At 38.1% G+C, this 14,696-nt stretch overlaps 1 protein-coding gene across 4 annotated transcripts in view; it reads left to right on the top strand.

Moving 5' to 3' along the window:
- robo3 (roundabout, axon guidance receptor, homolog 3 (Drosophila)) overlaps window positions 1-11,052 on the top strand; it is a 144,478-nt gene extending 133,426 nt beyond the window's left edge. For all 4 annotated transcript variants that reach the window (XM_089126035.1, XM_089126036.1, XM_089126037.1 and 1 more), the window contains exons 18-29: window positions 19-246; window positions 593-632; window positions 714-853; window positions 979-1,254; window positions 1,721-1,865; window positions 4,255-4,476; window positions 5,167-5,351; window positions 6,400-6,504; window positions 6,592-6,765; window positions 8,043-8,185; window positions 8,968-9,078; window positions 10,285-11,052. In XM_089126035.1, coding sequence (XP_088982161.1) covers window positions 19-246; window positions 593-632; window positions 714-853; window positions 979-1,254; window positions 1,721-1,865; window positions 4,255-4,476; window positions 5,167-5,351; window positions 6,400-6,504; window positions 6,592-6,765; window positions 8,043-8,185; window positions 8,968-9,078; window positions 10,285-10,296 — 1,781 coding nt within the window. In that variant the 3' untranslated portion in view covers window positions 10,297-11,052. The remainder of the gene's footprint in view (window positions 1-18; window positions 247-592; window positions 633-713; window positions 854-978; window positions 1,255-1,720; window positions 1,866-4,254; window positions 4,477-5,166; window positions 5,352-6,399; window positions 6,505-6,591; window positions 6,766-8,042; window positions 8,186-8,967; window positions 9,079-10,284) is intronic.
- Window positions 11,053-14,696: the final 3,644 nt, after the last annotated feature.

Here is a 14,696-nt window from a genome sequence, read left to right on the forward strand (position 1 = left end):
TCTTCCCCTCCTTTTCAGAATTGCCCGCAGAGCAGCCCACAGTCACAGGTGGAGGCAGCGAATCTGACGAGAACGTAAGTCTGGCTGAGCAGATCACAGATGTAGTGAAGCAGCCTGCCTTCATCGCAGGCATTGGCGGAGCATGTTGGGTAATCCTTATGGGATTCAGCGTGTGGATCTATTGCAGACGGAAGAAGAGGAAAGAGCTCAGCCATTACACGGCATCATTTGCATACACACCTGCAGGTATGCGTGCACATATCACACCTAAAGAGTTATTTTAGTACTATTACAGTATTTATTCATATGTAGAATTTTGCTTTTGTTTTTATATTTAGTTTCAGTAGTAATTTTGTGTTTTTGCCATTTCTATTAGTTTTTGTTTTTAATTTCTATTTACCTTAAATTTATTTGTATTTCAGTTTTAGTATTAAGTTAGTAACAGTAAGTTTCCAAGGCAACACTTTTAAAGATTTTTTTATCGAATATTTATAATTCATTTAATTTTAGCTTTATTTCAATTAAATTTATTTCACTGACATTTAGTCTGAACATTTCTGCCTGTGGTTGAATTCTGTTATATTTTTTACAGTTGGTTTTCCACATGGAGAAAGTTCTGGACTTAACGGAAGGTAAATGGCAATTTTAGCCTCTTAAGCATCAATTCAGTGTAAATGCAGAGACTTACTGATATTTTATGTCTGGTTATGCAGGCCTGGGATGCTGGGTACTAACATGGGAAATTACCCGTGGCTGGCTGATTCTTGGCCAACTACTAATCTCGTTCACAATGGGAAAGACTCCGTGAACTGCTGTACGTCTAAACATGACACCCCGGAGAGATACTATAATGGTAAGACTCGCTGTTATAGAACAACACCACCGGCTGTACTGTTAAATTCATTTAACACTAAGTTTCCACGGCACAAAATCATTCTTGTTAATTAAACCCTAATTAATTTACCATCGTGTCCTCAGAGGCGGGAATCTCTAATTACCTCAACCAAAATGAGAAGTACAGTGCAGACTCCAACGAAGGCCCCATTTACAGCACCATTGACCCAACCAGCGAGGACCTGCGCAGTTTCTCCGCTCCGTACTCTCAACACACCACGCCTTACGCTAGCACTCCCATCATGCCTTTCACCAACCAGGCGCCCTGCAGCCCTGAACAAGATGGCAGCCATTGGATGACCCAGCCTGGAACCTCCAATGCTCAATATGCCCAGCCAGACCGATCCAAGACTGATAACGGTATCTCATCTGGTCCCTTCAGTGCTAGTATGAATGCTTTACGTGGATAAATAAGAGTGTTATTGTATTATTATTATTGATATATTATTATAGAATTCATTTATATTGAGAATTGGATTTTATTTGTAAAATTTCATTTAAATTTTAGTTTTAGTCACTTTTTTATTCTTTATATATATATATATTTCTGTTTAGCTTTAATTTATATATATATATATATATATATATATATATATATATATATATAGTATATATATTTTTTTCTGTTTAGCTTTAATTTTATTCTCAGTTTGAGTTCTAGCCATTTTAGTAACTGTTTGCTCAAGAAACTTTTTTTCATCTAATACTTATATTTTATTTTATTTCAATTTAGTTCAACAATTTTTTAATAATTTTAGTTTTAGTTCAAATTAAGTCTGAATTAAGTGTTTTTTATGTTCTTCACAAATCACTTGTTTTTCTACAGTAAAACAACCAAAGCAGAAGTTGATGGGGAAGCCAGTAAAAACACCATCTCTCAACTGGATGGATGCATTGCCACCTCCACCCCTCTCTGGAGATCTGGACGAGTGTGAGGAGGAAGACGATAACGAACTAATCCAGGACATGGGGTAAAGTACACTGGAAGGCTTCAGATTCATTTCAGTACTGTGACAGATGGACCTGCCTGAAAAATACAGTTTTTAGCATTATAAAAGCAATCATGTTATTTTAACATTATTCTATTGGTGATTTGACATATTATTTTTAAACGATCTTGACAAAAACTTTCAGTCTTCATTCATTTAGGTAGGAGCTGAACTAGTAGAAAATAGCTGCCTGGAGAGGACTTTGGCAGACAAACTAAGTCTCAAGTCTCACCCCAAGTTCTGACACACGCTTTTAACAATTAATTTTATTTTTTAACTTCATTTCCATGTATACGTGTCGACATCTTTTACCAATTTGCAGCAGTTTGGCTAGCTGAGAGCATGGCCTCGTTTAGCTTTCTGGAATGATTGTTCCAGGAACAGTCTCAAAATTCGCAGGATCAGTTTGATTGCTGTTGACAAGGCTGTATACGGAGGCTAACAAAGTTAGCGATGTGCTACCTTTGAGTCTGGCCTGTTTCCTCATGATGGCCTGACTGAATTATGTTTCCTTTTCCTTGTCTCTGTATCGCATTAGTTCCTTGTTAGTAAAGCTTGCGGTCAGCAGTAGCCGCAGTGTGCCCCAGCCACAGGCGTTGACGGGTAAAGACACTCTTATTGCTTTCTGCCGCCACTTCAGCCCAATGGATGCCCGTGAGGGGCACTAACGAGGGCGAGTCACATTAGCCGCAGCGGTTACCCAGCCCAGTGAGATCTGCGAATCTGATAACCATGACATAGCCTCCTGCAGTAACCGCATTAGCCAGTGACAGGTACAACCCTTCTCAAGTTTCTTCCTTCGAGCATTACACGTTAATCGGGGCACAACAGCGTAATGCAACACTCACAGTCAGACTGGATTTTCATAACTAACCCTCAAATGTGTGATGAACTCATGGATCACGAGGTTAACCTTTGTGCTTCCCCTAAAGGCGAGAACATCGGCTCTGTTACTGCATTATGACTATAATCTTAATAATTTCCCCTTCAGCTCAGCGAGGCTCAACAAAAAATTCAAGCAGCCACGTACGTACTAAACCAACAAGTGTGTAGGTGTCATTCAGCTCAGCGTTGTGCCCGAGGCAAAACATTGAGGCAGTGTCACTCAAAATGCCACTGCATTAAACTTATTTTCCATTGCTCTTGCATGGATTGGTCCCACGAGAGCTGAAAGATCACGGATATTGTTATCTGGAGGCCAGGCTGCCTCATTTGACAGAACTGCAGCAGGAATCGATATGCCACCGGTTGCATTGACCCGATGATTACTGCAGCAGGCAATCATAATGAGTGTGCCGTGATTGATTTAGCACAGACGTACTGGAGTTACTTAACTGTCTGATAAAAATGAGAGAATTTAGTTATAAAGCAGAAAAAAAATCACTTATTTTCCCACTCTAAGTAAGAAGGGCAAGTGAGTGAGAAAAGTTGATGTAATAGTTCGGTGCTCTGACATCAACTCAAGTTTGAGCCTTTTCCAAGTTCTGCCCCCTTTCTTCTGTATTATTTACTATCTGTTAATTTCTTCATAAAATGGCAAAAAAATGAATAAAATAGAAAAGTGATCTACTACATAGTGATGATATATACTACCATTCAAAAGTTTGGCATCGGTAAGATTTTTAAAATGTTTTTGAAAGAAGTCTCTTATTTTCACCAAGGCTGTAATTATTTAAATGTAATATTGTGAACATTTTTATAATTTAAAATACCTAAAATGTATTTTATTCCTGTGATGGCAAAGCTTAATTTTCAGCAGCATTTTCTCCAGTCTTTTATGCTAATTTGGTTCACAAATCATTTCTTATTATTATCAATGTTGAAAACAGTTGTGGTGCTTAATATTTTTGTGGAAAAGACATTTTTAAAATAGCCAGTAGCCTCTAATTTACTTTAGAAAATTATTTTAGTATATTTTAAAACATTGTGTATCCCCTTGCAAACATGAGTTTTCAATATTCCTATTATTATAGTATATAAAATAAAAAATAAAAAAAAGATTTGTTAAAGGGAAACTTTTTTTTGAAAATAGGCTTATTTCACCACAGAGTTAAACATTTGAGTTTTACCGTTTTCAAATCCATCCAGCCGATTTTCTGATATTTAGAAGAATATCAGTTAACAAGCAGTTTCTGGTCACATTTAATTCCATAGTAGGAAAAAATATATACTGTGGAAGTCAATGAGACCAGAAACTGTCTGGTTACTGATATTCTTCTAAATATCAAAAAATCGGCTGAATACATTCGAAAACGGTTAAACCCAACTGTTTAACTCTAGTATCCCTTTAAGTTGGCTTTTTAGTCATATTTCAGGGCTGTACTTCATTTATGGACCTCAAAATAATATCGAGGCTTTTCTCCTCAAACAGGTCCGATGAGGAAGAGTGGTGTCCTCCTCTCCCAGAGAGGACCTACCTCATGGACGGCACGATGGAGGACGGTCCTGCTCATCCCCTTAGAGCAGAGGCTCCTTCCCCGACCACGTCCTACAGCCACCAATCCACCGCCACCTTAACTCCATCTCCCAGAGACGATGGCCACTGCCACGATATACCACGCTTACACCAGCTCGAACAGACACAGATAGCACGGTGAGACACCCACATACACTTTAACACATTTTTGTGCTTGTTTTGATAGGTCAGCATTTCAGTTTATTCCACATTTATTTTCCACTTAAATAGCATAAAAAGTTAATGGAGAATTTGAGGTCAACATTATTTGGTTTTCTAAAAATTTATTTAGTGTATTTCAAAATATAAATTTGATATGATGATACATAAATGACGTTTGTTTTATTTTAGAGGCAATCTTCACTTTATGACAGTTAATATCAGCAATCCTTTAGGAAACTGCTCTCTGGCGTTTTAGTTCACTGCATTAATAGAATAGTTTATATGTTTTCACTCTTTTAGGTGAATTTTTACAGTGCTATTGTTTGAGAATATGTTTTAAGAATAATTTATTCCTCTGCAGGGTCCGTATTTGTAGATTGTCACGGCACAGAGCAAATATTGAGAATCTCATTAAGCTTCCTTCTAGACTGCAGTTCTGCCAAGTTTAGAAATATTATTTACTTTTCCAAAGTGCTGATCTTGGCCGACAATGTTTTTCATTTAATATGAGTGCTTATAATACTCTCCATGTGCCTCGTTGGCCCTGGAAATCCAGTTTTGAGTTAAAACAGAGACACGTTGAACATGAGTGGGGTGCATTTTTGTTAGATATGATGTAATTTTCTGATCGTGTTTCATCTTGTCAAACTTTGTTCTAACTGACAGTCGGTTGCCATGCGGACCAGTGCCTGTACCGCGAGCACCAAGCCCCCCTCTGACCCAGTCCAACCCAAACCTGTCGGCCAATCAGGAGTGTCCTGACAACACTGTGCCACACCGCTCAGTACATAAACGGGACCTGAGCCAAGGAGCTGCCCAAAGCGTGGAGAACATCAGCAACACCACGCCAGGTGTGTTTCAGTTTTCCATATAAACAAGATTTAACAGAAGTAAAATAACTAGTGCTGTCAAACGATTAAAATATTTAATCGCGATTAATCGCACATTTTTATCTATTCTAAATGTCTTTTGATTTCTTTTTGTTACATTATTTTTTTTCTCATTGTAATGCTCTTATCAACATGGAAAAGTGGATTGGCTTGTTTAGTGGCTTGTTTTTTTATTATTATTATTGAAAATAACATTGGAATAGTGTTCAATTTCACACTAACATATATATAATATCTCTCACACAATGTAACACTGTCTATCAATAAAAGGGTGAGAGAAATACTGACGAGGTCCTGATATTGACGAGGGGGTGGAGAATTCGCATCATCTGTGTGTGTGTGTGTATGTGTGTTTGCTTGGCCATCATCAAGTGGTGTTTCAGACTGGACGTGCTGCGATGATGATAGTTCAGTTCACAACGACAAAACACACAGATCATTTGGTCTTGTCAATGGGACAATTTGGCAACTTTTTAAAAGTAAACTTTCCATTCAGAATGTTAGGGCATCCATTTCGGCGTCTCGCGCTCGTCATCCACTCAAAACGTAACGTTGCTATTTGGCCGGCTCGCAAGCCGAAACGAGTGTGTGTGCGGCACAAAACGTCCTCGCGCTGCGTTCTGAAACCCATCCGCAAGCGGATCTAGACCGGAAACAAAACAACAGGCACGCCGCAAACACACGTTTCGCCTTGCGAGCCGGCTTTGAGTGGATGACGAGCACGAGACGCCAAAATGGATCAGGACGCATGCCGCGTCCTGTTGCAAAAGCATGTGAAAAAACTACAAAGTTTGCTTGGACAAAAAGACCGTTAATCGCGCGATAAAAAAATTAATGCCGTTAAAATGGGTTTGCGTTAACGCCGATAATAACGCGTTAAACTGACAGCCCTAAAAATAACGCTTCCATGCATGCTCCCAGCAATATAAAATTACACACACTTCACAGATCTACTTAAAGCTACAAATGTTATAGTTGCATCATTGCCATGTCACATCCCCCCTTGCAGGTCGAGCGAGGCCCTCTGCAGACCACACGCCTCCTGGGCAGAAGTCCAAGGTGAAGAAGAAAACATCCAAGAGCGGTCAATACCGAAGAGATATACTGCAAGGCGGTGAGTTACTAGGCCTTTTCCAGAGTGAAGTTAGTTAATCATTTATCCTGCTCCAGGATAGTTAACATGCTTATCACATCTCTGCAGATCTACCCCCTCCACCCGAACCGCCCCCTGAGGATGAGATCCACTGTGCTCAACTAGGGGGATTCGAATGTGGCCAGACGTCCCTCGAGAGAGTGGGCAGCTCCCATTCCTCCATGGAGAGGAGAGAACAGAGCACACCTAATCGGAAAAACTCTTCTCATAAACGGATAGAGGGTTAGAGAACACCTGACAGTCTTAAATGCTGTTATTCCTTTACACGCATTGAAATTGGCATGGCACGACCACCGCAACGTTACCCAACATCAAATGGCAAACGTAATGAAAGCTGAACGAAACTGCGCTACTCATTATTTTGTGCTTCACAGACCGTTTATCAGTTTGGACCATTGTCAGTGCAGCACTAGCCAATCTTGATCAAGCGACACTGTTACTAAGCAGCGAGAGCTAAAAGATCCAGTATAGAAAGCATTTGAATACGCCACAGAAGTAATAACATCTGTGCGATCTAGTGAGAAGCATTTCTCCGTTATTATCCGTAGATCTCTATTAGATCAAACAGCGCTGATGGGGAAACCAGGAGAAACATTGTGCTAGGAACATAACTAGTCATAGGCTTTAAGTCCATAAAACGGCAACATTCACCATGGATTTAATGTAGTAACACTAACTGTACCATGGAGGTTTGGCAGGAATAGTAAAATGCTTTCAAGTCAGTCACACATCTTTTTCCAGCACTTAAAAACTCAAGTATTATCATATTTAAATGTTATGTTTAATGTGATGACCTAAAAATGATTTGCTCATTCTTCAAAGATTACCCCCATTAATAAAACTAAAAGTTTCAAGATGTAGGAAAACTCGCACTGAATTTATAATAATATGTTTTTTATTTTTTTTATAAATATATATATAATTTCTCTGGTATTTCTGTCTTTTTGCTGTATTGAAACGTACCGAACCATGACACCACTCTGTTGTATCGGACCGAACCATGAATTTTGTGAACTGTTACACCCCTTATATATATATATATATATATATATATATATATATATATATATATATATATATATATTAGGGCTGTGCAAAAATTAATTGAGATTAATCACATCCAAAATAAAAGTCTGTGTTTACATAATATATTTGTGTGTGCTGTATATAATTATTTTGTATATATAAATACACAAACATGCATGTATATATTTAAGAAAATGTGTTATTCATATATAAAATATTTATATTTATATAATATAGATTATGTATTTATATATAAATACAGAATTTAAGCTCAAATAATTCTTAAATACAGTATATACATGCATGCATAGTTATTTATTTATACAAAATAATTATATACAGCACACACAAATATATTATGTATATGCCCTATATATATATGTATATATATATATATATATACTTTTTCAATTTTTTTTTTCTTCGATTTTTATATACACTTTTTCCCCCTAACATGTTTATGTGCCTCTCAGCAGAGGATGATTTAATTCCTTACAACAAGCCCAACTTCCTGTCTCGGGGTCAGATGTCAAGCAATTGCTCCACAACAGGAAGTTCATCATCACGGGGGTCGACAGGATCACGAGGGCACGGAACGGGCAGAAAGAGAAATGATGTAAGTAACATTTCTCACACTGCAGAAAATCATTTTCTTCATCAATATTTTTGTCTTTTATCTAGTAAAAATGTCGAATAATCCTTAAAACAAGATGAATATTTACTATTTACTGTACTTCATTAATAAAAAACACTTATGATTTATTAAAATAGTATATTTTAAGACCTTATATTAACCCTCTGGGGTCTGAGGTGTTCTGACATGCTCTGACATTTGTGCTTTTTTCTGATACTTGTGACATTTTCATGGCTAAAGTCTGATTACACTATATTCAGCGCAAACTCTGCTACAATAATATGCCAGCAGCATGTATGTAAAATTTTGTAGTTTTGAGATAATGACATTTATGCGTGGTTTGTGAAAAAACAAACAAAAACTTGACTTGTTTCAGAGGATATATTTGAATTTGAGTTAATTTAGTATTTGTCTTAGCACATAAACATTTCTTTTTAATGCTTAAAACAATCATTACACAGTTTTGCTGAAGTAAATCCATCTTGTTTAAGAATGTTTAGATATTTGTACAGTAACTTAAGACAAAAAAAAATCCTGATTGTGTTTTTTAAAGATTTAATCCTCATCCTCCCAAATCCTAAAATCTTTAACATTAGCTGAGCTTAGTCAAACACAGGCTCACCAAACATGTGCATTAGTTTATCTTTTCTTAACACTCATTCATTGGTGAGGCTGAATTGACTAAGTGTGGATGAGTGTAGACTGGCTGAGTCCATCTGTCTGTTGGGTACATAATGTGTGTGTTGTTGTGTTGTGTTGTGTAGAGCAGAGGAGACAGCACTTTTAGCCAGCAATCAGACACTTCCTGTGAAGTACATTCCCCACTGTTCAGAGAACAGATGCCAGAAGAGATACTACAACTCGCTGATCCTTCTGTAAAGTGTTTTTTTTCTTCTCATATCAAACTCCTGCACGATCACTCTTAAAACCAAGTTTTACAGTTCTCAAACACAAAAAGAAGAGACGCTTAGAAAAACTTTTCTTTCTTACTAAATGCTTTTTATTCACTAAACTTCCATCTCTAAAATCGAACTGGATGAACCCCATTCAAATAGCAAATATACCTGTAAAAAAATAGCCCTCAACATACCACATGATTGTTATAAATAATAATAATGCTGCATTATTTGGTTTAAGTTTTTATTGTAACTAATAATAGTTATTGTTATTAATAATTGCAATATTTAGTTGAATAATTGGTGGTTGTGAATAATAATAAATACAATAGTAGTCAAATCTGTGATTTGTTTGACATCTTTGTAATAAATAAATCACTCTCCCTGTGCAAAAATGTGGTGGTTATGCATATTGTGTAACTGAGTAATGTCCAGAAACACCACAATATGTTTCTCACCATTTATTTGAGAAATCGAATTAGAAAGAGCTAGTTGCATGGTGGCCATAACACTTTTTGTCTTTTACATTGTGATGGGCACTGGGTTACACACTCCATATGAGAAATCCACTTAACGTCCACATAATCCATATGGACTAAAGAGTCCTCAGATGTGCGCTCTCTCCTCAGGTTACCCCCTCTGGAATATAAAGGACAGGCCACATAAAAGAGGGCTATACGTTCCCTGGGGAGGGGGTTTCGGGTTACCCCGTCCCGTCACGGTGGTGGTTAGCGTTATCTTTCCAGTCGGACAGAGAGCGTGAATAGATGCTTGACGAAGAAGGGGTCTGCCTTTATTCTGTGTCCTCAGATCTTGTCACGTCCCATGATGAACAATCCCTGCTGCATTAAGTCATCTATAGACATTCCAAACCAAAAAGACTTTCTTTTGTCCTGAGAGGCCACGAATATCTGCTGAACAGACCAGCTAATCCGGTTGACCAGTTTAAATGACCAGTTAAAACCATTGGTTACCAGTAGGTATATTTTGGCCACTTGCATGAAGGTTTTAGCATCTTACAGTGGTGAAGATGCTATAATAACCAGCATCTTAATTTGGTTCAAACTGGTCTTAACTGTATTTTAAGATTTGTTTTTGCATCAAACATTATTTCTCTATAGTCATTTTAAAAGCCTGTTTATCTTTTATCTCTCAACTTTTTTTTTTTTTTGTCTACTCTTTCAGGAGATGAGATAAGGGAAGGCTGTGAGACACAGGACGTTTGACTTGGGCATCCCTCCGTTTTCGTTCGGAAACCGAAGAGAAGAACCGAAGAAAAGTGGACGAGTGTACAGATTTCAGAACGTGAATCTGGGACTTTTGATTCTGTTATTAATTATTGTTATTATTGTTATTTATGACCTTCACGGGGGCATTTTTCATCACGCTGTCACTGTAAATAATCATCCGTTGAAGCTTTTTACATGGGGTCCAGATGCCTGGAAAGAAGAGTATATTGTATTTATACATGAAAGAAGAAATTAAATCATGTTAAAAGCTCCGATATTATAGATAAGTTAATGTCTGAATGTGCCAACCATGTAGAAATGTATACAGCAGCATTTCAAAGCATTATAATATTGCACTCGTTGTGTTGGAGAACAACAACAAAAAAAAAATAGAAAGCACAATACGTGTTGTTTGACCAGCCAGCTAGACAGCAAGTCTGATGAACTTAACCAGGCCGAGGACGCTTCTGTCTGTCTGTCTCGTCCCCGTCTGTGAATCCCCGTCGTTGCGGTCACAAGAGAATGTGGTCCCTTTCCCCTTTCTTTTCAAAGCCAAGAGAGTGTCATTTGACGACTGTTGTGAACGATTGTATTTGTCTTTTTTAAGGAGTGTTTTGGAGATCGTGAGGAAATGTATTTCATTCAAAAACCAAAATTATGTTCCTTTGACTAACTTTTTGGTAGTCCTTGTTGTTTTGTATAAAATAAAATACATTCTAAGCTATGTGTTTGTCTTGAAATCGATGTTTTTGAAAGTTATGTTGAGCTTTATACACACAATTTTACATTTTATTCAAAAATTAAAGGCACACTGTCATTTTTTCCACTAGGTTGTTTGATCAAAACAAAGGCATAGCTTGATGACGCCTTGATTTTGTGGAATCATGGGAGTTGTTGTCTTAACCTCTACAGCTGGTGGATAATACAACAGAAATGTATGTGGGGTAACGTGCCATAGACATATACACTTGACCTCACCTTGGCTAGGGCAGTTCATTGGAACGAATGCGGCTGCCATCTTGAAACAGGGGAGCCCCTCCACTTTAATGCATCAGCGTCAATGTAGTAGACAGGTCTAACGGAAATAAAATCACCATAAATCATCATGAATGCGATTTTTCTTGTTTTTTTGGTTTGTTCCAATGGTCAGACATGTATCATTGATTCCAGAAAGAAAAAATGTTTTAAAAACATTCTTCTTAGTTCAGATTTCATCCGTGAACATCATACGCTGCACAAAAGTCCGCCACCATCAATGAATTCGAAGTAAAGGCAGAGATAGCAGCGTTACCTAGCTACTTCCTATGACAAGACCCCTGTTCCAAGATGGCGGCGGTTTTGACGCATGCTTAGAACCCCAAGGTGAGGTATGTCTATGGGGTAACGCAGTCTTTAACAAAAAGACTGTTGAGCTGTATAACAATGATTCATTTTCTGTAAATAAATGTATCCAAACAGTTGCTCACCCGTCTAATAACATAATATATTAAAGCGTCATATGTTTCCATGGTTTCTAGGAAATCGAGGGTTACGCGGGTATGATGTCATTGAAAGGCAACGCACAGATCGACACAGTGCTTATTTCTGTTATTTCTCTGGATTTAAACATTATTAGAAACATTTGGGATAATGTAAACACAAACCAATAAAATATATTACAATGTTCTAGTGGTTTTTGTATATTAACAGCTGTATGTTAACAGCTGATACCGAACTTAAAATCTTTTACGGCAGGCACAGCTACTTCCACCTGGCTGAACCATGGGCTGAACCGCCACCGAGGGGAATGAAATTACCTCTTCCCCGTTAACATTGGATGCTGAGGAGAAGAGGAGTGAAGAAAAGTGTGGAGAAAGAGACGGTGAGTTTGATAAAACAGGTTGAGGGTAACAAACGTGAGTCACTCCCACCTGAGACTAACGTTAGCCTGAGGTGAGAAAATCAGAAAGAAAAACGTATTTAGATGAAAAGGAAGGCAGTGTGCATTTGTAGACCATGAGTAAAAATGAGCATACAAAAACAACAAGCCATTTGAGCGGTCTTTACCTCTGTAAACAACATAACATGCATGTCTTTGCTATTAACATTTTTAAACTTAATAAACAATAGGATTAAAGTTTTGCCCCAAATCCAGTCAAAAATTCTTCACGTGATTATCCATTTTAATATATCAGTGAATCAATTTTAGGGGTGGATCACACGGAGGGTGCAATTTCTTGCGAGATGTTGAGGGTACAGAGATCATCTGAGCTTTCACCTTTGAAGGTCTCCTTAGAATTCAAACCAAGTAGTCAAGACACACACTCTTCCTTAAGTGGAAGCCCACTACCCATAAATCACCAGCTCATTCATTAGCTTTGTGTCAGTGGAGACACGCCCAGGAGGGCCAGAGGGGAGCGAAGCGCAGTCAAAATACCATTCTACCATTTCCATGTTAATTACAGAACCCAGAGATGGATGCCTTCAACCTCATTGTTCATTTAATCTATGCAAAGCACATGCAATTGCCACATTAAAACCAAGAGGACAATGTTCAAACAAGCTAGTAAAACAGTGGCTTTGGCATTTGGCTTTGAAATCAATGTCAAGGTGTTTTACGACAAACACCAGGTTAAATCGGTTGAATGCTCTTTAGAGACGAGGAAAGCGCGTTTAGAGTCGCGCAGCTGCCAGGCTGTTAGCGAGGTACGAAGACTCATTTATGTGGCGAGTGAGCAATGTTTGTGCCTCTGAGATAAACTGAACCATCAGCCCGTAAGAGGTTCTTGAATACGCAGTCAACTGTTTTGGTGTAATCTCTGCAATTCTTGACCAATTGCACATGTTTTTTTTTTTCTCTGCAGCTCCGGTTGAACTGGCTTGGATTTGTACACCCTGCTTGTGGAGCGAAGGCTTTAGGGAACAGAAGGACCCTTGAGTTTAATCTTTCTCAGGGCAGATCTGGGTCAGTGAAGGCCAACAGAAGGCTGGATCCCATGGGGTCTGTGCAAAACACTCTTGCCATTTCTCATCTCCACACACACCCGCCTCTGAACCTCCGACTGGGCACAGGACCTCGGGTAAGCCCGCTCAACTGGATGGCGCACCACGCAGAGGCTTTAATTTTCATTTACTGTGTTGACAGATACGGAAAAAAAAGATGACTCAGGTGTTTCGTATTTATGTCAATTTGGCTATTAATTAAGAGCTGCGATGTATTACCCAACACATTCTCATCCCAAGACGTCATCTAACTGACGCTTTTGACCATACGTCAACATCCGACGTTTTAGGGTACCCTTTAACATCAGTTAGATGACGCTATCCTAGGGCGTCATCTAACTGACGCTTTACCTTTAGTGTCAGTTAGATGACGCGGGTAGGTTTAGGATTAGATAGCGCCATCTAACTGACGTTAATGGTACCCTAAAACGTCGCATGTTGACGTATGGTCAAAAATGTCGGTTATATGACGTCTTGGGATGAGAACGGGCTGTATTACCTTGGAAATCTTCCTGGAAACATTTGGAGCTGACATGAGTTTGGAGACAGAAATGCTTGGTTTTAAATTTCCCTGGCAAGTGAATTGTTAGTGGAACAACTGGAACCGTTCCTTACCATTTGAAGAACTGTTCGGCTTGGTGGTGGAAAAGTGTCTTTAATTTCTCTTTTGAAACTTTATATGTCACAATTTCAATTTGTGTATTTGCAACTTATACAATTGCAACTATTTCTCACAATTATAACTTTATTTTTTAATTTCTCTATTTCTCAAGTTTGTGACTATTAATTGTATTTGCAACTTTATTTCTCATATTTGTAAGACTTTTGATCTAACAATTGTGGCTTAATTTGTTGTATTTGCAACTTTTTATCATTGGTTACTATATCGTACCATGTATCTGAACAAGATGTCCAGGACCTCCAGCAAAAAAATATGCCCACAACATTAAAGATCCAGCAGTGTATTTAACCATACTTTTTTATCCCTGTTTGCACCAAACACATCTTTTGTTTTTGTTTTTTTTGCTCTGGTCCCTTTTTTTGTTTCATCTGACCATAGAATCCGGTCCCTTTTGAAGTTCCGGTCGTCTCTGACAACTCAAGCTGGAGTTTATTTTTGGAGGAGCGAGGAGGATTTTTCTTGAAACCCTCAAAAATAACATGTTTGAGTTGTTTGAATTTATTAGTTTATTTATTTTTGGCTTTCTGACCCCAAGACTCAACTAATCTCTGCAGTTCTCCATCTGTGATCCTTGGAGAGCCTTTGGCCACTCAAACTCTCCTCCTTTGCAATAGACACACATCCTCTTCCAAGCAGATTCATAGCTATTTTTTACAGCCACTTTCTATTTGTGATGCTGAACTTGAACTATCTTTTTCTGCACA

This window comes from Pimephales promelas, chromosome 23 (assembly GCF_988280905.1).
Source record: "Pimephales promelas chromosome 23, fPimPro1.hap1.1, whole genome shotgun sequence".
NCBI classification, from domain to species: domain Eukaryota; kingdom Metazoa; phylum Chordata; class Actinopteri; order Cypriniformes; family Leuciscidae; genus Pimephales; species Pimephales promelas.